The 24,578-nt window shown below is 41.9% G+C and overlaps 1 protein-coding gene and 1 long non-coding RNA gene across 2 annotated transcripts; one reads left to right on the forward strand and one right to left on the reverse strand.

Moving 5' to 3' along the window:
• The first annotated feature begins 7,259 nt into the window (after positions 1-7,259).
• Positions 7,260-8,054, forward strand: LOC129504618 (40S ribosomal protein S3a-like). The gene has a single exon (XM_055317400.1). It carries the CDS (start codon positions 7,260-7,262, stop codon positions 8,013-8,015), a length of 756 nt encoding a protein of 251 aa, XP_055173375.1. The 3' UTR covers positions 8,016-8,054.
• An 8,570-nt stretch (positions 8,055-16,624) lies between these two features.
• On the reverse strand, positions 16,625-24,313 carry LOC129504613 (uncharacterized). Its single transcript, XR_008663387.1, has 3 exons — positions 24,142-24,313; positions 22,036-22,094; positions 16,625-16,710 (listed from the first exon to the last, which is right to left on the reverse strand). It is a non-coding gene; the product is annotated as an uncharacterized LOC129504613 (long non-coding RNA).
• Between the last annotated feature and the right edge of the window lie 265 nt (positions 24,314-24,578).

The following is a 24,578-nucleotide window of genomic DNA, read 5'->3' on the forward strand; positions in this document are numbered from 1 at the left end:
TCTGACACGTTGGCCCGTGGGTGGAGATGCCCTTTTTAGAGGAGATCTGTGTGATTTTCTGGTTTGCTGGGGAGTGATTCCCTGTCTCCCTCTTCGCTTGCCGGCCCCTACCTTTTTGCTCCTGAATCAGTGTGACTTGGGGGGAGGGGAAGCCCAGCTCGGACTCTGCGCCCGCACCGCGCAGCTTTCTGCAAAGGTGAGGGAGGTGGGCACTTGTGGGCCTGACGACCTGGCTCGCGATGCTCTGAGAGTCCCTTCCCTCCTAAGCTGGCGAGGAGCTGGGGCCGGGGACCTTTTCTGTCCTGCTCGGGCCGGGCGTCTTCTTCAGAAGTCTCGAGGGTAGATGAAGCCTTGAGCTTTTAGATTGCCGTGCCCCGGGTTCACGCGGCCGACCGCTGGACACGCCGCCTGCGAGCGTGTGAGGTGGGGAGGGAGCCGGTCGGGAAGCTCTCAAGGTCTCCAGTGCGCTCCCTGTTTTGCCATTGTCTCGGGGTAATTGGAGTTGAGAGGGGAGGACCTCTAATGAGCGGCTTCTGTCCCCTAATGGCCGGGGGACTGGAAATTAGCGCGGCTCCCGCTGTTCCCCTGTGAGTGTGAGTGAGCCGGGGCTGCCCGAGCCGCCAGCGCCAGCGAGGCCCTCCAGGAAGTCGGAGGCAACGGCCTGGTGGTGGCCTCGCTAATGGCAACGGTGACAGGGCGGCCTTTTCATAAGACCCGTGTGCATCAGTTGGGGACTGATCTCCCTGAGCAACAACAGGCCCGCGACGACGTCTACTCAGGGGCCAGTACCCCAGCGCGGCGGGGAGAGGTGCTTTCCGCGTCCCCCGAGGAAGCCAAAACACACAGAAGGTGACGCTGGCCCATTCTCGTCCCCAAAGCTGAAACTGCGACAGCAAGCGAGGAAGGAAGCATGCCTCGCCTCAGAACCCACCTCCTGCCAAGGCAGCCCCTTCTCGCGCCAGGGCCTGGCCTCCCTCCGGGCCTTGGCCTTCACTTCCCCGGGAACATCTTGGAGAAAGCTGGAGGGACAAAGGGCAGAAGAGGGTTTTCAGGACGAGAACCCGTGAATGCGGGGCAGTTCCCTCGGGGCGTGAATGAGAGCTGGTCGATGCTATTGAAAATGATCCAACAGGTTTACTGTCACAGCTTTTTTTTTTTTTTTATTTTAAGATTTTATTTATTCATGAGAGACACACAGCGGGAGGCAGAGACATAGGCCGAGGGAGAAGCAGGCTCTGCACAGGAAGCCCGATGTGGGACTCAGTCTCTGGACCTGGGATCACGTCCTGAGCTGAAGGCAGACACTCAACCACTGAGCCCCCCGGGTGTCCCCTGTCACAGGTTTTAACACCTCTGGTGACAGAACTGGGGCTTCCAGATCTGGCTGTGAGAGTCACCATATTTTAAGGTCAGTGACTTGGCTTTACTTCATCTGTTGGAAAGACCAGCCTTGTGCTGTCATGGCAGTGTTGACTTGCCCCCAGAAGGACCCAGACTCTGAGAATGAATGAATAGGAGAGCGTTCTCCTGCAGGGGTATCTGGTGCAGGGTCAGCGCCTCTGTGTGAGTGCCTGTCAGGCCCTCTTCACAGGCCCCTCGCTTGCATCACCCTACTCCCCACCTGGGAAAAACCCCTCCACTTTTCCCCACGAACACTCTTTCTTCAAATGATAGGATTCATTTATTTTTACTGAATTAATATGTTAGTAAATTTGGCATAATATGAACACATATACTTCATCTCCTGGGTGGAAAGACCGAGGTGTTGAAGGAGTTGCAAATGTTTTTGAATATAAAAACTATAGAAGGAAAAAAAATATTTTAAGAAAGCAGTATGGGTACTGGGTAGATTTCAAGATAAGCTAGGTCTTTTTCATTGTGATAATTTTTCCTGAGCATCATCGGTTGACTCGAATCTGGACATTTTTTGTTCGGAAAAAAATCCCGAGAGGCTTCAGATTTGCCTTAGCTTCCTGGGGTTTGTTCACATATGATAGCTATTGACTAATCATCATTAGAAAAGTGGAGATGAGAGAAAGCAACAAATACATGTAGTGTACTGAGTTCTAAAGAGTTTTAGTTGTCATTGGTTTAAGCGTTTAAAGCGTTTGTTGCAGCCACAACGCGCAAACACAAAAATGACTCGTAAAATATGATTTCACTAGAAGATGATCCTTTATCCATTCAGAATGAGGGGACAGTGCTGAATTCAGCTCACAAGTGACCAAATTGACTTACATTATTAGTGCATGAAAATAATTGCAGGTGCAGACAGGGCGTGAACCTTTTGAGCAACTGGCCTTAGGTGTGCTAGTATAATAATGCCTGGTCAAGTTGAATCCTGTAGTATTTGTTCTCTGCTTTGGCTTGAGTCATTCCAGTGACTTATAGCTTTTTCTTCTTTTTTCTTTTTTCTTAAGAGGAGAAGCACAAGGAAAAATCACAGATTTCACCTAATTTAAACCAAGAGTTTCCTATTGACTGATTTTTGACTCTTCTCATTGCAGAATTTAGAGAAAGCAAGCAGTTCACAAAGCACCTACTTCTGGTTGGCAATACAGGTTGTCGTTCCCCACATATTAAACATTGTCTATATTTTTGTGACACTTTGCCTAAGAGTTGATAAAGTGCTTGTAAAGTAATGGTTGTTGGGAGCGCCTGAAAATCCCCCAGGAACTAATTTGTTGTTGTTTTTATTCTCTGACTAGAATGGGAGTTTGCCTAAGAGGTCAGCAATTTCCTGCAGTGATTTCTGAATCAGAAGTAGATTTAAGGTATGAAGTCACTTTTTTTTTTTTTTTATGTGTGATCTCTGGGTTAAGAAGCAAATTCCTCACTTTGAAGGCTCAAACAAATGTTTTTCTTTGGAGAAAGAGAGCAAAGAGATTCAATGGACTTGGTGAACACGCCTGTCCCATATTGATTCCATCATAGAATGGAACTTGGCCCATAACGAAGTGGTACCAGCCTGAGGTGGTGGGGTTACCTAGGCATCACTCTTGGGCCACAGAGACCTCAAGCGTGAGTGGAATGGTGACCTTTGGCAGCCATCAGGCCAGGAAAACAACATGCCAATTACCAGGGAAAACAAACAGCAAGAAGTTTCTACACACCCATCCGGGAGATATGAATAACAGAGTGCATACATTTTAAAATCTAGCACATTTTTGCTGCTCAATAAATGCATAATAATAATCATCATCATCACATTTTTATTAGACACTGTGCATTTATGAGCAAGCTTGGTGGTCTCTTTGGGCCTTTGCCAAAGTCTAATGGACCCTTCATAGCTGTTCAGATTTCTCTTTCAGGGCTTCCCTTCCTTTCTGCATAATCTAGGGAACAACAGCAAACCCACCTGGAGTAAAGGCAAAGTGAAGGAGGTAGCTTTTACTTTATCGGAGAGTCAATCTACCCTTGCTTTTCCAAGCCAAAGACGTTCTTCTAGAAATCACTGTGCTCAGTAACAAAAGTTGAGCAAAACATAATCACTCACAAAGGAAAAGAAAAATGTTAGCATTAGTCTTTTGTTCAAAAATTGGTTTCTGATCCAGGTGTCAGCATTCATTGACCTATAATGCCAGACACTATGCTTACTTACCAGTAATGGCAAAGGTGGGGCTTGGCACAAAGCCATCACCTCATTTTTTAGAAACCAGAAATGAGATAGAGTTGAAGGCAAAGTTAATGCTGTAACAGACTATTTATCAGATATAGCCTGACTCGGAACACAGAAAGATGAGACAGGAACATTCATTCGGTCAATCAACAAATCTTTATTGAGCACCTAAGTTGGAGTAACCCCTCTTCCTGCAACTTGGATATATTGGACAAAGAGCCCTGACTTAGCAGAGTTTACATCTGGGTGATGTTGGTGAGCATGCGCTACTGAATAGAAAGTGCAGAGAAGATCCACACCTCCAGCCTAAGTTTGGAAGGTGAGGAAAATAAAAGCAAAATAACGAAATCAGTGTTATGTAGCTGAGGGAGACACAGTTGAAATTAGACTTTTTGGCATGATTCAAGTGTATGCAGAATTGTTACCTTGGAGAGGACGGGGGCCATCTCCACCGAGGGTGGTACAGAAGGAGCCAAGCCACCCGCTAGGAAGGAAATCTAAACTCAAAGGTATGGAAGAATGGCAACGAGAACTGGAATGCAGTGCCAATGGAAGAAAAAACAATGAGATAAATTACATGTGGTCTTTCCATAACTGGCATGAACTATCTTTAAGCTTTATTTATTCTACGTTTAAAAATTCAAAATAGCTGTAAATGTATTGAACATGAATAAGCAGTAAATTGTCTAAGGGAGATAGACACAGACTACTGCACCATACATAGACCCGTACATGTAGAGTAACACATGTGTTTTGTGTCTAACTTGTACATAGAGGAGTGGGTTTACACAGAGCAGACATTTTTCTTCCATCTGAGGTAACATTCGTGGAGGAGGCTGGTTCATCACTTCTAGACTCCCAACCCCCTCACAATGCATGTGCATAGGATATATATTTATATGTTTACTGTTGTTTGGGTTGGTCTTTTAAATTTTTCTTTCCAATGTATATCGTCAACATATTTCCCAAACATATCTCCCAGAGGAGAACTATTGGAGATGTGCTTGGAGTGAGTTCATCCCTTGAATGTTAGGCAGGTACTAAGAGAGTGGGCATGTAGGTTTCTTTCTTTCTTTCTTTCTTTCTTTCTTTCTTTCTTTCTTTCTTTCTTTCTTTCTTTTTTTTTTAAAGATTTTATTTATTTATTCATGAGAGACACACACAGAGAGAGGCAGAGACACAGGCAGAAGGAGAAGCAGGTTCCATGCAAGAAGCCCGACTTGGGACTTGATCCCGGGACTCCAGGATCACGCCCTGGGCTGAAGGCAGGCGCCAAACCGCTGAGCCACCCAGGGATCCCAGAAGGTAGGTTTCTCTGGGGGGCATAATTAGTAAAAGTTTAGGGCAGGTTAAGAGCAGGGCCTGGTGTGGTCATTATACCTACTTCTGTTCTCCCTTTTCCAAAGGCTACAGAGTTCCTCCCAAGGCAGGTTCCCCAGTCACCACCCAGAGTCACTTAGGGCATGCTTTAGAAGTGTGGATGCCCCTCTGGAAGACAGTATGGAGGTTCCTCAAAAAGTTAAAAGTAGAGCTACCCTATGACCCAGCAATTGCACTATTAGGTATTTACCCAAAGGATACAAACATAGTGATTTAAAGGGGCACCTGCACTCCAATGTTCATAGCAGCAGTGTCCACAATAGCCAAACTGTGGAAGGAGCCATGATGCCCATCGATATATATATATATATATATATATATATATATATATATATACACACACACACACACATATATGTAGACACACACACATATAAATATTACTCAACCATCAAGAAGAATGAAGTCTTGCCATTTGCAATGATGTGGATGGAACTAGTAGGTATTATGCTAAGTGAAATAAGTCAATTAGAGAAAGACAATTATATGGTTTCACTCATATGTGGAATTTAAGAAATAAAACAGATGAACCTAGAGGAAGGAAAAATGAAATCAGAGAGGGAGACAAACCATAAGAGACTCTTTTTTTTTAAAAAAAAAGATTTATTTTTTTATTTATGGGAGAGAGGGAGGGGGAGAAAGAGAAAGAGAACACATAAGTGGGAGGAGGAGCATAGGCAGAGGGAGAAGCAGTCTCTCAGTTGAGCAGGGAGCCCGATGTGGGGCTTGATCCCAGGACCCTGGGATCATGACCTGAGCCTAAGGCAGATGCTCAGCCAATTGAGTCACCCAGGTGCCCCTGAGACTCTTAACTCTAGGAAACAAACTGAGGGTTGCTGGAGGGGAGGAGAGTCAGGGGGTGGGATAGCTGGGTGATGGGCATTAAGAAGGTCATGTGATGGAAACAGCACTGGGTATTATATGCAACTGATGAATCACTAAATTCTACCAATGAAACTAATAATACACTATACGTTAACTAAATTGAATTAAAAAATAAAAACAAACAAATAAAGTAGATGCTTTGGTGCTACCTCAGACATACTGAATTGGAGTCTCTACTGCACACAGGCATGAGCAGTAGATAAGGATCCTGAGATTTCCAGGAAAAGTTCTGGAACTCCTGGTACATAGACTTGGTTCAGTAGCAGCAACTGCATTTGGCAGCCAGTTCTAGGAAACTGTTTCCAGTGGAAGAAGGGTCCCTTGATAAATTATTGAGTTATGTTTAAGAATCAATTTATTGATTGATTAGAGAGGTATAGAGGTAATGCACTTCAGTAACTAGTTTTGCACAATGAAAGAGAAAATTTCTGATTATGTTGATTATGTTGATAAGCTACAATAATGCTATAGCTTCAGAGTTTGTGTCTATTGTGGCGCCATTTATCTAAGGAACTCAATGTATCTTATAGGCGTTCTTCTAAAAAATGGTTTTGACAGAGGTTGTAAATATTACTGTCCTCACTTTTCAGTTCAAGAGCAACAGACTAATAATAAAAAGTCACATCTTGAAAATAAAAGCCAGTGTTTCTCTAGACTTCACTGCAGTTCACAGACACCAAATGGTACAAGAGGAAAATTTTTGTCATTAATGTCAGAGCATTACAATTGAATGGGGTGGCATTTAGATATTTAAATATTGTTAACAGATATATGTATCACAGACTTATAACTGAATTCTGAAAGTCTTGTCCTAGATATTTATCAAATTAAATTCGATATTCTGTATTTTTACTTTTGTGTGTGTGATTAACTTCAGAAATGACTATAGTAAGACTTTCTCTGATACAGAACTTTTAAAGGTGGGAAAGAGTAATTGTGAAAATACTGTTTCCCAAATTGTAGTCCTAATTTCTATGCCTAATGCTCCTTTCTCTTTTTTTTTTTTCCTTTGGGCATGTCTATGTAGAGTAAGTCAAAAGTTTTAGTAAAACTTTAGATTAGCATTCTTACTAAAAGAGGAGGGAAATCCTAGCAGTGTCTGAAATGGTCCCAAGCAGCTGTATTTTTATGTCACTCTGCACACAATCCTGAGGCATAGCCAGAACTGAGACCTACTCCTGGGGTTTCCTACAATAGTAACCATACTCTGCAGAATAAAAAGCAATCTCTCCAATCTAATCTTGACATTAACAAAAAATAGGAATAGTGACAAATTATTTTGCCAACCCAGATTTGTGCTTTTCCCATTTATTTGAGTGGTCAGCATAAATCCTACTTTGATATTTAAATGTTTATTATTCTCGAGAGCAGCGCCATGGCGGTCGGCAAGAACAAGCGCCTTACGAAAGGCAGCAAAAAGGGAGCCAAGAAGACAGTGGTTGATCCATTTTCTAAGAAAGATTGGTATGATGTGAAAGCGCCAGCTATGTTCAATATAAGAAATATTGGAGAAACACCAGTCACAAGAACTCAAGGAACCAAAATTGCGTCTGATGGTCTCAAGGGTCGTGTTTTTGAAGTTAGTCTTGCTGATCTGCAGAATGATGAAGTTGCATTTAAGAAATTCAAGCTAATCACTGAGGATGTGCAGGGCAAAAACTGCCTGACTAATTTCCGTGGCATGGATCTTACCCGTGACAAAATGTGCTCCATGGTCAAAAAATGGCAGACCATGATTGAAGCTCATGTTGATGTAAAGACTACCGATGGCTATTTGCTTCGTCTATTTTTTGTTGGTTTTACTAAAAAATGCAATAATCAGATTTGGAAGACCTCTTACGCTCAGCACCAACAGGTCCACCAAATCCGGAAAAAGATGATGGAAATCATGACTCGAGAGGTGCAGACAAATGACTTGAAAGAAGTGGTCAATAAATTGATTCCAGACAGCATCGGAAAAGATATAGAAAAAGCTTGTCAGTCTATTTATCCACTCCATGATGTTTTTGTTAGAAAAGTAAAAATGCTGAAGAAGCCCAAGTTTGAATTGGGAAAACTCATGGAGCTTTATGGTGAAGGTAGTAGTTCTGGAAAAGCTACGGGGGATGAGACCGGTGCTAAAGTTGAGTGAGCTGATGGATATGAACCACCAGTCCAAGGATCTGTTTAAAATTCAGACATTTAATGGTGACAAATGAAAACATATTTGTGACGAAAAAAAAAAGTTTATTATTCTCAAGTGTCTGAAATCAAGGCTCTGCCAATAATTGCAGAAAAATCTAAATCACCATCTTGTTTTTCTTTGTCACTTTTGAGGGGAGTTGGAGATTATCACCAAGTTTTCTTCCAATTATATGATTCCATTTAATGGCTCTGATAAGTGAGTATTTGAGTATACTAAATAGGTTTACATTTTTAGATGAGTATTCTCATCTCTCTCTCAAGTATTCTCAAGGTATTGTAAGAATTCATGTATATAATGGCTGAGCCTGGTCAATGGTATTTAAGAAACTTTTACACTAAACAGTTTTCTACCACACTAGGAAAATAATGGTTTTGTTGTGGGGCTGAATTTGTCTGTTTAACTGATTCCTTATTATTGAACATGTTATTTCCAACTATAAAAAGTTTTTTGAGTTTAGTTGACACACAATGTTACATTAGTTTCAGGTGTACAATAGTGATTCAACATCTCTATGCATTATGCTATATGCTCACAAGTGGAGCTCCCATTGGTCTCCATATAGCACCTACTAAAATATCATTGACTATATTCCCTAGGATGGACCTTTTATTCTAATGACTTATTCATTCTCTAACCAGAATTCTGTATATCCTACTCCCCACCCACCCATTTTGCTCATCTTTTTACCCTCTCCCTTTGGCAACCATCACTTTGTTCTTGTGTTTAAAGGTCTGCTTCTGCTTTTTATTTATTCACTTGTTTTGTTTTTTAGATTCCATACATGATTAAAATAATACAGTATTGGTCTTTCTCTCTCTGACTTATATTTCACTTAGCATAATACCCTCTAGGTGCATCCATGTTGTCGCAAAAGCAAAATCTCATCTTTTTTTTTCTGGCTGAGTAATATGCCAGTGTGTATAGACATATCTTGGCCATCATAAGTTATTTCTCATTCTTCCCCCTTTCCAGATGTCTTTTTCTTCCTGAATAGGTGTAATGATAAATTTTATGTGTCAGTTTAGATATTAGATATTTGGTGAAACAATATTTTGTGTGTTTCTGTGAGAGTGTCTTTGCATGTGGTTAACATTTATATCAGCAGGCTGAATTGAAGCTGCCCTCCATAAATGTGAGTGGGTCTCACACAATCAGTTTATAGCCTGCATAGAACAAGAAGCTGACCTTCTCTGAGAAAGAAAAAAACTTTCTGCCCTGATGTCGTTTGACCTAGGCATTGGCTCTTCCACCTGGCAGCTTCCAGCTGAACTGGGACGTAAGCCCTGCAGATTTTGGACTTACTGGCCTCTGTAATCACATAAGCCGGTTCCTTATATAAATCTCTTCCTATAATCACTCTCTATATAATAATCTTTATATACATATAATCTTTATATGCAAAGTCTAATAATATTATCTATAATAAATCTATGTATATATGCATATTTACACACATGTATATATCATATTGACTCTGTTTCTCTGGACAACCCTGACTAATGCAATGGATGATGAAGAACACATGACTTTCATTGTATTTAGAAACTTTTTTTTTCAATGACAATATGGGATTGTTAGCAGAAAAACATATGTTGTGTTATTTGTGAATTACAATCATTGGGCGCTACAATCAGTTGGGTGCTATAGCTATAATTTAGAAAACTTCATGGGATCCCTGGGTGGCTCAGCAGTTTGGAGCCTGCCTTCAGCCCAAGGTGTGATCCTGGAGTCCTGGGATCGAGTCTCACGTTGGGCTCCCTGCATGGAGCCTGCTTCTCCCTCTGCCTGTGTCTCTGCTTCTCTCTCTGTGTCTCTCATGAATAAATAAAAAATAAATCTTAAAAAAAATTTAGAAAACTTCCTCTTATTTTACTTTTCAAGATGAAATAGATTTTGAAAAGAGCAAATAATGTTTAATATAAATTCCATTAAAGAATAAATGAAAATTGAGTAAGTCAGTTGAGATATGTAATTTAAAACGTTAATAATGTAAATTTTGTTTCATGAGTTTATGTTTCAGCAACGTGACTGACATGTCATAATACTATCATATTTAAAGTTTTAATAGTTTAGAGGTTTTATTTTTAAGTGATGTCCACACCCAACGTGGGGTTCAAATCCACCACCCCAAGATCAAAAACCGCAGGCTCTACTGACTCAGCCAGTCATGTGCCCCGAAAGTTTATTTATAATCAATAACTTTAATTGACCTAGAACATTAGTATTTTTAGCCATTTAAAAAAATGAACATATTTTCTTCATTTTAAACCCTCCCCAAATCACTAAAAACTCTGACATGATTTTAAAGAGTAATTTCAGCAAAGTCTGGAAACTGAAAGTTAAAGGAATTAACAACTTATTTTCTCCATAGACTTAGTTTTTGAGGAACTTGATTGGAATTTGTGGCAGAACTCACACCAGGACAATCTAGACCAGGGTTCCTCAACCTTGGCACTACTGACATTGTGGGTTGGATAATTCTTTGTTACATTTTAGAATGTTCAGCAGCACCCTGGCCTCCACCATGTACCCCTGACTGAGCAACCAAAAATGTATCTGGACCGTGCAGAAAGTTCCCTGGTGGGGCAAAATCAGCCCAGGCGAGAACCACTGGTGTGAACACATATGGCATGAGCAAGGCTAGTTGCATGAATAAGTAGAGATCACAGCCTAAAATACATGTAAATAAGGGATTGTCTAATAAAAATAAAATTTAATAAAGAACAACAATCAAAAAAACTTTGGACTCCATGGGGTAGGGATCATAGCTGTTCTGTTCTTCACCTTTTGCCTCCTCACATTTGACGTTGTGGTTAATAGGGAGCAGATTTTGCTTTACACTGACTTTTGTAATGCCTCTCTGCCTTGGTTTTCACCAAATTTAAGGCAACAGCCTACCTGGAATAAGACTACTCTCCTAATTTGTTAAGGCATTCTCTAGTGAGAGAGCTTTTAAACCTCTGTGATGATTTTGTTTGATGTAATGATGGTTCAGCGAAGTAATAAAGTTCCCAACTGACCAAGCTTTATGTTACCCTTGCCTTGGCAGGAAGACAGGGATGTAGCAAGGACCTTATTTCCTGAGAATTCCATTTTTGGTGAGGTCTGGAATGAGCTAAGAAACTAGTGGCTTTAACTAAATGAGGAAGTAGGAGAAAACAGAAATGTTGGGTGACCATGAGGGTCCATTTGATGCATCCATTCGGTGAGGCTATAGTCCCCAGTTATTTAACCAAATGCTCATTTGGGTGTTACTTTGAGATACTTTACACATGTGGGTACCATGTACAATCAGCTGACTTTAAGTAAAGGAGACTACCCTGGATAATATGAGTGGGCCTGATGCAATCAGTTGAAAGACCTTGAGTGTAACTGAGGGCTTTCCCTGAGATAGAAAACATTTCACCTGCCCCCAGCAGCTTCAGCTTCTGCTCCAGCAGATCTAGTTTGCAGGCCTGCCCCACAGATTTTGAATTTGCCTTGTCAGCCCTCACAATTTTTTGCAATAAATCTCTCCCTCCCCTCTCTCACTCTCTCCTCTGTTTCACCTCAAGCCTTAATGTTCAAACTGGTTTACAGTAGGAGAACTACCAGCATTGTTATTATCAAGGGACAGAATGGGGACAAGCCCCTATCTCGTTTATTTTGTTTTCTTCCGGAATCTGGCACATGGCTCTCAATAAATGATGAATCGAATGAAATACGTTATTAGCAATTACTGCAAAAAGCTCTGGAGTATTATTTTTTTAAAATACCATCACTGGGGTGGGAGGGATTTTTTAAAAAAAATTTTATTTATTTATTCGTGAGACACACACACACATGCACACACACCCACAGGCAGAGGGAGAAGCAGGCTCCATGCAGGGAGCCCGACGTGGGACTCGATCCCGGTGTCCAGGATCACGCCCTGGGCTGAAGGCGACGCTAAATCACTGAACCGTCCGGGCTGCCCTCTGGAGTATTTAAAACAATATTTTAAATGTCTCTGCTAGGAAGTTGGTGATTTCTATGGGAAAAAAAGGACATCATTTAGCTTTCAAAATTCAAAAAAGAAAAGTATTTTCATTATATAAGTAACACTAAGCACATTATTGAAAATCTGGAAAATAGAGGGAAAAAATACCTTATATTCACAGTCATAACATAACTAGTGTTAGCATTTTGGTGCATTTCCTTGAGGCTTCCGTTCTGAACCCCCACCCCAAGCAAATGCCAGTTTTTGTATAGAGGCAATCATGCTGTATTTAAAATTTCCCCTGCTTGCTGCTTTGTTATTGCTTAATCTTCATAAATCTCATTTTTTCCTTTATTTTTTAGTTCTCTGTTGAAAATAGCTTTACCATTTAAGTGAAGTCAACTTATGCTCTTTGATAAGATGTACTTTAAGTAAGCCCCTTTTAGATGTTTGGCATTTCACATCGGCTGTATCCCTTTCTATCCTCTAAACAAGCATGCGGCAAATATTAGCATCCCCATTGTACAGATGAGGAAATTGGTCTGGGTGTCACTGAAGAGCTTATCCAGTCTGCCATGGCAGAGCTTTCAAAAAATGCACTCTTTCTAGTTTTCCATGCTGTCTTGTCTGCTTATTTTACACCATATTCTCTTCTGTGGGTAAAGGGATTTACAGACTGTGGGAGAGCACTCTTTTTCATCTTGTTCCATGGGAAAGAATATGGGCAAAGACTCAATATCTGGTTTGATGTTGTATCATACAGTGCCAGCATTTTTCTAAAGTTTGACAAAGTGAGGATGTCTTTTTTTTCTTTTAGGCCATGACTATTTATGCTTCACTTCAATTTATGTTTTCAAATTTAGTTCACGTTCCAATAATTTTTACCAAGGAAAAGTTAACTATGGAAAACCATAGTTTTAGACTTTGGGTTAGTCACTGGTACCCCTCCCATTTGAAATCCACAGACAGATACACACTTAAAATTGACAGAGAAAAGTGCTACATCATCATTCAACTCAAATGGAAAGATGTAAAGTAAAATGAATAAATAAATAAAAATAAGTAAAATGAAGCTATGATTAAAGAAATGTTCAAAGATTAAGAATGGGCACTGTCAGTTGAATCTCCTTTTCATGTGAAGTAGTAACTCAAAATACAGCATTATGTCCATATTGGGTGTAATTAGAAATACTATGAAACTTCGGTTGTTTTACTGGGTGTTCAACACATTGAAGTAAATAATGCCACATTAAACAATCCCAAATGTGACTGATCAATTAAAATTAATTGCACATGATCAAATTATAGCATGAAAAACACGACTTCACTTCCTTTGGCCTCAAGTAGCCCCTGTATATTGCAAATAAGAATGCTTCCCCAGAATTATCTATAGTGATGTTGTATGCTGAGTATGGTTATGTTTTTTTTTTATGGTTATGTTTTTTAACTTTTTTGTGGATTCGTGCTATTTCATTGTTCTTGAGTAAAATACGCAAGTTGATATTAACTCTGTGTCTTCTGGGTCTGGCCAATTTATGAGTAGGACTTGCTCTCTCCCCTTCTACTTCTGATTTCTAAAATAAAAAAAAAATTGCATTAATGCTGGGGGAAGATTTCTGACCACAGGGACTTTCTGGACCTCCTTCAGAGAATACGCTCCTCCATAGCGCTGGCCACTATGTCAAAGACCAGCTTAGCTGAATAGAACTACTCTGCTACAGTGAAAGGGACTTTGTTGAATTGCAAAAGCTCTCTAGAAGGTACTTAAACATGTTGCACATTCCATTTCTTTGAAAGGTCAGCTTGGTAAACCTATCTAGAGAGATACTAAGGATAAACATATCCTCCCAGTTCTACAACATTGAGAAGCAAGCATGGTTATCTAGAGGTGAGTTTACATACCAGCATAATTCATGAAATTTATGTGCCAGGAGGTTCATATAGGGTACACTTTTAGTGCTATATATATATCCTTAGAAAATTTTGCAATGTTATTTTTGATTTTGTATTCTCTTCAATCAGTAACTCAGTGGAAAATGCTGTCTGAGGTGATTGTTTCATAAATGTTGTAAACCTACATTTATGAAGATTTAAGGTGATTCACTAATCATCTTAAATCCCACACTGAATCTGTCTGTATTCAAGCATTCTTGTAAATGAAGGCTAACAAGTGCAAGTCAGTTGTTGAAGAATATGCTGTTTAGTGTGGTAAAAATCTCCCATTTATTTTTATGTCCTTAATTTGGAGACACTGTAGACAAGCTAGGTCTCAGAAGAACTGAGGAGAGGCCTCCTCCCCTTCAGTGCCAGTTGTGCCTGGGGGGTGTGCTTCAGAGATTTCCTGCCAAGTTGGGTAGCCTCGTTTACCTATGCCAGACTTGGGAGAAGTCTTGAACCAAGTGAGACAGTGGATGTGTAAGACCTTCGGAAATGACTAAACACGGTGACGTATAAGGTAGAATCATTATGATAATCACCTTCACATCTTCAAGATTAAAATGTGAAACTTTTCCTTTTGGATAGAACGTAGTTGGTGGAGGCAGGCCACTAGGAGGAACTGGAAGAATGACGAAAATGAGATTTTGGAAGGCACAAGGCAGTCATGGAAGAAATGAGTACTAGATGAACTAAAAGGACAGAGAAGGAAGAATTGTTCCCAGGCAAGTTGAAGACTGACAGGTGTTCTTGGCCCTAGTGGCATTTGTTGATTTGGGGTACAGGTCTAGGATCAGATGTGGCTTAGGCAGATGGTCCTCGTGAAAGGAAGAGAAACCAGCAAAGCTCTAAACAACACAGGGCCTAGTGTGACAAATTGGAAACTTGAAACGCTTCACACGCAGAGCTGGTTTTCTCTGCAAAATATTTGCTGAGTTATCAGGATTCATAGGATGATGGGGAATGGGGCTGGAAGTTTCTACAGGGCAAATGAAACCTCCCACAAGCTTACATTCTTAAAAAACAAGAAGCCTCTGGGGGGACAGGGCCTACTTCAAGCACACGGCTGTTTCCTCTTGGCCTTAAGACTTTTGCCAGATGTTGACATGTTGTGTGTGTGTGTGTGTGTGTCTGTGTGTGTGTATGTGTGTGTGTGGAAGGAACCTGGAAAGCTGGTTTGAAAACGTCTGAAATCTTCCAGAGTTGAGGAAACTGACATCCACTGGGCTCTCCATCAGAAGTAGGGCAGGGCTATGCCCCGGGAACAGGGTGGATATAGACAAAGGCCTATAGTCTCATCCTAAAACTGCAGCCCTGCCCCAAACCAGTTAAATTCCTGATTGGATTCATGTGATCAAGCCCTCATATCTAAAAAAAAAAAAAAGAAAGGGACACACTGTCTAGTGGAATAGAGCATCAGCAATAACCTCCACTTTTCTATATGCAACATTTGGCATATAGTCAACAATATCTAGTCGTGCATGGATATAAATGAACATAGGCTGTACAAAAATAAACATTTTCTAGATGTTTTCTCCCACTGTAAAGAGATTCCAGTCTAATCAGAGAAGCAATTCTTTGACAAAAGTAGGAAGTTTATGCTGGCTAATAGATAAGAGAAATTAGATGCCTGTTCTTTTTTGCTCATCCTTTACTATATTTAAAATATGGCTTCAAAAAATGTAAGTCACACCTCTGGTATTATTTTATTCTTCTTAATACAATTTTTGCTTTCAAAGTTTTTCTATTCTTCCTATGTCTATGTTTTGAGGTACTTACTAAAAAATACTAACTTGGTAATTACCCACTGAATCACTAAAAAGCATCGGAGTATAAGAAATGAAGCAGACAGATATTCCATTAAATTTAGCATTCTTGTTAATGATAACAAAGGGCAGAGTTAGAAAAAAATGGAGAAGAGAATATAGACAGATAACTCAGTGGGAGTCTGATTACAAATTTAACTTAAACTGGGAAGAAGAAGGAGGGGAAAACCCAGGCTTTTGTGTTGGAAGGTCTGCATTAGAATCCTGCTCCATTGCTCCCTGGCTGTGTGACTCTGGTCAAGTGTTTTAAAGCTCTCTACACCTTAGTTCCCTCAACCTTAACAAGCAGAGGTAATGATGTCTAATTTATACTGTAATCAAGTTTGAATGAAATAGTGTATGTGAAGTTCTTTGCATGTACTGAGTGATAAGTATTATTGGTATTGTTATTATTTATACACCATCTATATTCTAAAAGTGGGGAAATAAAAATAATAATAAAACTAGGGAAGTAGGCAAGAAAAAAAATTAAAATGAGTTATGCTGGAGTGACCAAAAGGAAAGTGGGGAGAAATGGGAATGAAGAGGCAAACATGGAGGGGAGGTCACATTAGGAATTTGGGCAGCTTTGCTGGCCATGAGGATGAACTTGGAGTGGAAGGTAGTGCATTTTGAATGAGCAATGTGATCCAATATTGGGACAATTAGAAGTAAAGAAAGTCCAGGGCTTTGCCAGCCATGTTTTATGATAGGAGAAATAAGGAGAGGAAGGAAGAAAGATAAAATTAACAGGAGAAAATGCTAAGGAAACACAAGAATTATACTGAAAGAGATGGAAAGGAACAGCATTTGGATTTGACTCTGTTACATTTTCAGAGATGTGTTAATTCACGCACCTGGGCTGTATGGAGGAACAGGGTCCCCGATCATGTTTTCTGTAGTTCCTCTCAAGACATTTGCATCAGGCACTGCACTTCCGTTCCTTCCAAAGAGGAATATGTAATTACTTTAAAACATTAAACCGTACTTAAGTTTTTGTAAATAAACACTACTTTGTGTGGTTCAAAGTGGTAAGAAAGTGTATATAGTGAAAATCCTCCTTCCTATCCATTGTCCACTAGCTATATAATTTTTTTTCTTGAAGGCAATGAAAGTCGTTGTCTTTTTTTTAATGTATGTATTTCCAGAGATATTTACTTACATGTATAAATATAAAAGTTTTCCCTTTAGGACACACATGATGCCATAACATATAAGCTGTTCTGGATTGTATTTTTTTCTCCTTAACAATATCCTTTGATATTAGTTCATGGCAGATTAGATTAGTTCATGGAAGTATACAAAAAGCTTCCCAATTTTTTTTTCTTTTACCAAGTTGCTTAAGATTCTATTTTATAGATTTCTTTAAATTCATATAACCAGTCATTCTCGATGGACACATAGGCTGTTTCCACTATTTTGCTACTGCAAAGAGTGCTACAGTAAGGGATCTTCTGCACATGTGATTTTGTACATGTGTACACAGATATTGAAGATAAATTTCCAGAAGAGAAATTGCTCAGTCAGAGGATCTACATATTTGTGATTTATAAGTAGATATTATCAAAAGTGCCCTTCTTAAAACCTGTGTCAGAGGGCACCTGGGTGGCTTAGTGGTTGAGCATCTGCTTTCGGCTCAGGGTGTGATCTCCGGGTCCTGGGATGGAGTCCCGCGTCGGGCTACTCGCAGGGACCCTGCTTCTTCCTCTGTGTCTCTGCCTTTCTGTGTTTCTCATGAATGAATAAATAAAATCTTTTAAAAAAGCTTTGTAAGTTTCATCTCCACAGTAATGTATGAGAGCAACTGAATTCTCCAAACTCTAACACAGTATTTTATATTATTTTTAAAAATTTGTCAAAATTTATAGGTAAAAAATGGTATATCTGCACAGTTTTTTTGCATTTAATATAAATGGAGTTGAGCATATTTATTAATGTTTAAGAACCATTTGTATTTTCTGTACACTATTTTATTCCATTGTGAGTATTTTTCTTTTTTTCCCCCAACACTTTAAATATGTCATGCCACTCTCATCTTTCTTGCACGGTTTCTGAGGAGAAGTCCAACGTAATTCTATCCTCGTTCCACTACAGGTAAGATGTCCTCCCCCTCTCTATCCTTTTACAAGATTTTCTCTTTTTTTAAGATTTTATTTATTCATGACAGACACACACACACAGAGGCAGAGACATAGGCAGAGGGAGAAGCAGGCTTCCTGTGGGGAGCCTGATGTGGGATTCAATCCCAGGACCCCGGGATCACAACCAGAGCCCGAAGGCAGATGTTCAACTGCTGAGCGACCCAGGTATTTCTCAAGATTTTCTCTTTATGTTTGTCTATACTTTAGACATGGAATATGTGTTGAATATGAGATACACTGCATATTTTTTTGGTTTTTATCCTACTTATTATTCTCTGACCTTCCTAGATCTGTGGCTTAGAATCTGTCATTAGTTTTGGAAAATTCTTAAATGTTATCACTTCCAATGTTTCTTGTTGTTTTTCTCTCTTTCATCTCCTTCTGGTATTCCCGTTATGTGGATGCTACTTCTTTTGTTATTTTCCCACAGTTCTTGGATATTCTGTTCCATATCTTTCTTTCCTTTATCTTTGCATTTCAATTTTAGAATTTTCTATTGACCTATGTTGGAATTTCACTGGTTCTCCTTGGCTGTGTTCTGTGCACTGATGAACCCATCAAAGGCATTCTTCATTTCTTTTGCAGTGTTTTGGATTTCTCATATTTCCTTTAGATTCTTTCCTAAAGGAAAGTCTTCATCTCTCTGCTTACATTACCTGTCTGTTCTTGCATGTTATCCATTTTGTCCACTAGAGCCCTTACCTTACTAATCATAGTTATTTCAAACTCCTGGTGTGATAATCCCCAAACTCCTAACTCTTGCTTTGTCTTTTCATATTATGCTTTTATTCTTTAACCTTTCAGAATGCTGTGTAATTTTTTTGTTGAAAACTGGATATTATGACTTGGGTTAAAATTACTTAGGTAAACACCTTTAGTGGAGATTTTATATTTATCTGGTGAGGAATTAGGCTGTTTTTATTGTTTGCAGTGGCTATGGGGTCAGGGGCGAAAGTTTCTTCCGGTGTCTCTGTTTTTGTTTCCTTTGTTGTCTTTGGGTTTCCCTAGAGATTTCTAAAATAGGGTCTGAGTCCTGCAGTTCTTTTAGCTTTAATCCTTCTTACTATACAGGAGCTCTCTGGATGTCATGGTAAGATGTAGGGGCAGGGGAAATGTTCTATGGCCCTAAGACTAGGTCTCAGTCTTTTAGAAAGTCCCAGTTGGATATTTCCTTTTCTCCACAGTGAGGTCTGGAAGGGGCTGGTGGTGGATATTTCCCTTCCTCCAGGTTGATTAGGTGCTGGCAAAATATCTTTTCTTGAGGCCAGGCTTTGTTAAGAAGAATAGAGAACTCTGGGCATATTTTAAAATGGTTATTTTCTCCCTTCCCTGAAGGAAGCAGGAAGAAATTTTTCTCAGATCTTCTCAGTGAGAATCTGGTAGAGCTCTTGGGGGTACATGTCAGGAAAGTGTAGGGTCCCTTCTAAGATTAGGCCTTTTCTGAATTTTTAACTCTCAAGCTTGTACAAACTGAGCTCCTAACAATTAATCAATGACAGTTAGGTGTTCTTACTGATACTGGTTCCAGAGGTGGGCTCCTGTTCCTCTAAGGTATGAGTCTCTACATCTATCTGTCTTTTCAGTTTTCACAGCAGCAGCTTATCCTGTGACCTGAATTCTCTGAGGGATCTAAGAATATCTGTTGACTTTAGTTTGTCCAACTCTTTTCTTGTGTGGGATGATTTCCAAGTCTTTACATGTCAGACTGGAAAACAGAAGTCATATTTTTCTTATTGATTTATAGGAGCTTTTTGTATATTAGGGAAATGAGTTCTTTTTTTTTAAGTATTTATTTATTTATTCAGGAGAGAAAGGGCAGAGACATACTCAAAGGGAGAAGCAGGCTCTCTGAAGTTAGCCGGATGCAGGACTAGATTCCAGGACCCTGGGATCACACTCTGAGCCCATGGCAGACGGTCAACCACTGAGCCACCCAGGTATCCTGGGAAATGTGTTCTTTAACTTGATATGAGATGCACATTTTTTTCCATTTTGTCATTTATCTTCTGAATTTGTGTTTTCCCTCCACACAATTAAACAAATATTTTGTATGTGTTAGAATTTGTCATTATTCCCTCTTAGACATTTGGGTTCTGTTATACAATTAGTAAGACCTTCACTACTGAGATTAGAAAAGAATTCTTCCATTGTTTCTTTTAGTACTTGTTACGGTTTTTAAAAAAATATTGAAATATTTGCTCAATTTAGGTTGTATCCTCATGTAAACTGTGAGGAGTACATACCATTTATGTTTTCCCAGTTGTCTATTCAGTTGTTTCAAAACCATTTACTCAATTGTTCATTCCATTAATTCTTGCCTTATCACATATTAACTTATTCTGTGTATTTGGGTCTATTTCTGTGATTTCTATTCTGTGTTACTGTTTTATCTCCCTATTGATATTCTAATATAAATAGATCACATAGCAACACTACTCTGTTTTGATACTATAGCTTTAAAATATTAAAAATATTGTATAGCTACTCTCCATATCTCTTGTCAATTTAAATTTAATATTCTTTTTTTTAAAGGTTTTCTTTCTTTATTTAACAGAGAGAGAGAGAGCACACAAGCAGGGAGAGCAGCAGAGGGAGAGGGAGAAACAGGCTTTCAGCTGAGCAGGGAGCCCAATGCCGGGCTCAATCCCAGGATCCTGGGATTCACGACCTGAGCTGAAGGCAGAGGCTTAACTGACTGAGCTACCCAAGCACCCCTAAATTTAATTTTCTATATTAACTTCAGCATCAAGGTTAAGTTTTTAGATTAATTTAGGAATGATTACATATTTATAAAATTGAATTTAAAAAAAATCTAAGAACACTATATGCCTTTCTATTTGTTCAAGTATTCTTTTGTGTCCCTAAGGAGCTTTAAGTATATTTCTTCATTTAGATCTTGCACATTTTGTTAACTGTATTCCTGGGAAATTTATCTTTCTTTCCCCCACCCCGATTGTAACTAGGGTCTTTATTCCTTTATTATGTCTTTTAGCTGATTGATCATATGTGTATATAAGATGTTTACTTCTATATATTTATTTTAGGGAAACAAGCCATTTATAAATATTTAGAAGTATATGCCTATTAAAATAGAAGGCAGTGTACATAATGGCAGTCTGAAGTCCCATGAACTTAGCTCCACCATTTATCGGCACTGTAACAATAGGCATGTTACTTAATCTTTTTAAGAGAGGGAAGTGGAGAAAGAGAGAGTGGAGTGAGCGGAGTGGGGTGGGGGGACAGACACTCAGAGGAAGAGAGAGAGAGAGAGAGAGAGAGAGAGAGAGAGAGAGAGAGAACCTTACGCAAGCTCCACACTCAGCATGGAGTCTGACTTGGGGCTTGATCTCACAACCCTGAGATCACAACCTGAGGTTAAATCAAGAGTTGGATGCCTAACCGTCTGAGCCACTCACCCAGGCACCCCTTCCTGAATATGTCAGTTTTCTCATGTGTAAAATGGGATAATAATAGTACCAATTTCATAAGGCAGTTTTGAAAATTAAAAAGATAAAGCACAAAAGCACTTAGTAGACGGTCTGGAACATAGCAAAGTAGTCAATAAATGTTGACTACAATGGTCCTGTCCTCTTACCATTGAAACTTAAATGTAGTCCATGGGAGTCAGACTAGCAACAGACACTAGTCTGTTGCTCAAACACTCCCCTCCACTCCACACTCATCACAGTTCCCAATCCAAAGCCTTTGACCAAAGGGTTATAAAGTGGGGGTGGGAGAATGTGTGAAATGGAGGTAGAAGGGCAGAGGCCCAGTTATACCTTTATTGTTATAGAAAAGGAATGAAAGTATTCCTTGGTGATATGCATGTGGAGGTTCAAGGAAATCAGAGGAGGAGACACATGTTAATAAACAAAGCAGCAGAGATGGACAGAGCACTTTTGTCCAGTGGTCTCCTTACATTTGTAGATACTTCATAGCTTACAGGCCATTTTTACATACATGTATCATGAACCCATATTTACAGTGACTTACCCAGGGCCCATGGAGGGGGTATCAGTAATCACAGGGAGTAGATCGTGAGGTTGCAGGGAGGGTTGGACAAGCTAGTTCCACATCTGCTGATGCCTATTCTAGTCTCATTTATCTTTGTACCTGTCTTCACTTACCTCATCATTTATTCCCACCTGAGTGTAAGCACTAAATGATCAGCAGAAAAGATGACAAACTGAAAAAAAGAGAAAACCAGAAGGATTAAAATATTTTAAAAAGAGATAGCCTGAGAGAGCATTGGGATTGAAATCAGTAATAGTATTTGCTGAATATCTCATGGGCAGAAATCTAGGGGGAACTACATTAGGATCAGCATAATAATAGCTACTCTGTCTTAAGTGTCTATTGTGTGCTGCCTGTTTTATGTGCGTTTTTCCTTTTATTCCTAACAACAATCTTCCAAGGCAGGTGTTATTAAGCCAATTACACCACAGGTCTAGAAAGCAAGGCCTCATTCCTCTTGGAGCTTAACATCTATGTACTCATTGAAGAACACTTGTAAAATATACGCAAACAGGCGTGGACATAGGAGCTGGTGATCATGGCAGAGCTGGAAGGGAATCTTGAGGAAGTCAGCCAGACAGAGCCAGTGGAGTGAGTTCCGGAGAAAATGGGATGTGATCAATAAAAGGAAAGATACTGTTTGCATTACTGTAATCGGAAAACAGGACCAAACAGAAGGAGAGAATGAAACCTGACCGGCAAGTTAAGAGGACAAGGAAGCAGCAAAAGCTTCCTGCAGGTAGAGTTAGGGATGCAGAGGAAATGTGGATTAAATTCACCGCAGTAGAGTAGATGCTCGAGCAGGCAAACTGCTTCTAACCGGGAAAGTGCTCCATCAGCTACTTAGCCCTATCCCACCGCGGCCGCATCCTTTTTAAAGTGACAGTCACGAGGCTGCGGGATTCGGAAGCGGAAATGGTCCTTGCTCATTGGCTCACAATCTAAATTCAGACCGAAAGAATGTGGTCGGAGACAACTGGTGGAAATCGTCCCAGTCCTGTCTTCAGTGGAAATGTCCACGTGCTGCCCGTGCCTTCCCTTACCGAGGGTCTCCCTCTCTCCATCTGTCCCGCCCGCCCGCGCTGACCAGGTTTGTAAAGAAGTGAGCCTGCCAGCAGGCAGTCCCCGAGCGGCCCAGGACCGCCCCGCCTCGCCCCGCGCCGCCGGCTGCCTCGGTGCTCGCTGCCAGCGACGCGGGCGGTTTAGGAGCGGTGACCCCCCCTCCGCCCGCCCCGCCCCTCCCCCCGCCCCGGCTTCTCGTCTCTGCCCCGGGGCACTCAGCCTCGGAGCCCACCGAGGACGTGACCGCTGCAGATGCCGCGGGGCAGGGCTCGGGTGCTGCCTCAGCACGTAAGCACGACGCACGGAGCCAGCCCGCGGACACCCAATGACCTGGGACTGCGGCAAAGGGGTGTGGGAACCGCAGGGAGGGAGGACCACCTCACCTCTCGCCCCCCCCCCCCGCCGGGCCGCAGCCCGCCTCCCACCCCGGGGGCAGGGGAGGGTCGCTCCGGGTCGCCGCACCAGCGGCGCAGGAGCGCCCCAGAGATCTGCACATTCACGACTCCCCTACGTCTACGCGTGAAACCGCTGTGTCCCGAGCAGGGCCAGCCCAGCGTCTCGCCTCGGGCCCGTAGCTGACCCCCGAGGCGGCCCCCCCGCCCAAGGCGGATGCCCCCTCCCAGCGCAGGGGTCCGGGCTCCGCTTCGCCTTTGCTTCCCCCGCGAACGTCCTGCCGTCTGCAGCTGAGCTCGAGTCTCGGCAACTTTCACCATCTTGACCCGGGAGTCGAGCCCTCCCTAAGACAATGTGAACAAAGAGGCGCGGGGAGGAGGGTGGCCCGCGGGTGGGCGCCGGGGCGGGGGCGGGGCGGGGCAGGGGCGGCTCGGGGGCCCCAGGAGCCCGCCGGCCGTCCCGGAGCGGAGGGCGCCGCCGGCTCTGGGCCCCTCGGGGCCCGCGGTGGCGGATGTCTTTGTCCCGGCCTGTGGCTGGGCGCGAGGGCCGCCGGCCACGAGCGGAAAGCGGAGCCTGGACTCCGGAGCTCAGGCTTCCACTTGCGGCCCCGCGAGGCGGAGCAGGAAGGCGCGGCTGCTGGCCCCGTGGCGCCCCCCACGCGGCTCTGCGGGGCCTGCAGCCCTAAGGGAGGGACCCCGGACCTCCTCCGGCGCTTCCCCAACAGCGGACGGGCTGAAACAGCGGGGGCGGCACGGCTCCCCTACCTGGGCCCACTGGCGCTCCTCCACCCGGCTCTCCAAAGGTGCGCGTGCCCTTCCGAGTCGGGGACCCAGGCGCTCCTCTGGCGCCCCCCTGCCGACTGGACCGCGGCGGCCGGGACCCGGCGGCGGGCTGCACCCATACCTGCCCCGACCCCTGCCGCCGGGAAGCCTGGGACAGAACAGGCCACTGGTGCCTCTGTGCGGGCGTGTGTGTGTGTGTGTGTGTGTGTGTGTGACACACACACACACACACACACACACACTCACGGCTGGGCTCACATCCATCCGGCTTACCTGCAACACAGTTGGCGCTTCGGTGTGTCTGGCAGGAGAATGAAAGAGAAACTGCCGTACCCGTTCAAGCTAACTGATTCAGCCCCACGTCCCTCCAACTCTTCCAAGTAAGTTTTATTTTATAATGCAATGCGACATTACAGAGT

The sequence above is a fragment of the Nyctereutes procyonoides genome, unplaced genomic scaffold (genome assembly GCF_905146905.1).
Source record: "Nyctereutes procyonoides isolate TBG_1078 unplaced genomic scaffold, NYPRO_anot_genome, whole genome shotgun sequence".
In the NCBI taxonomy this organism is placed as follows: Eukaryota; Metazoa; Chordata; class Mammalia; order Carnivora; family Canidae; genus Nyctereutes; species Nyctereutes procyonoides.

Excerpts from the sequence above, each read along its gene's own strand:
- LOC129504618 (XM_055317400.1), top strand. The coding sequence starts at position 7,260 with ATGGCGGTCGGCAAGAACAAGCGCCTTACGAAAGGCAGCAAAAAGGGA.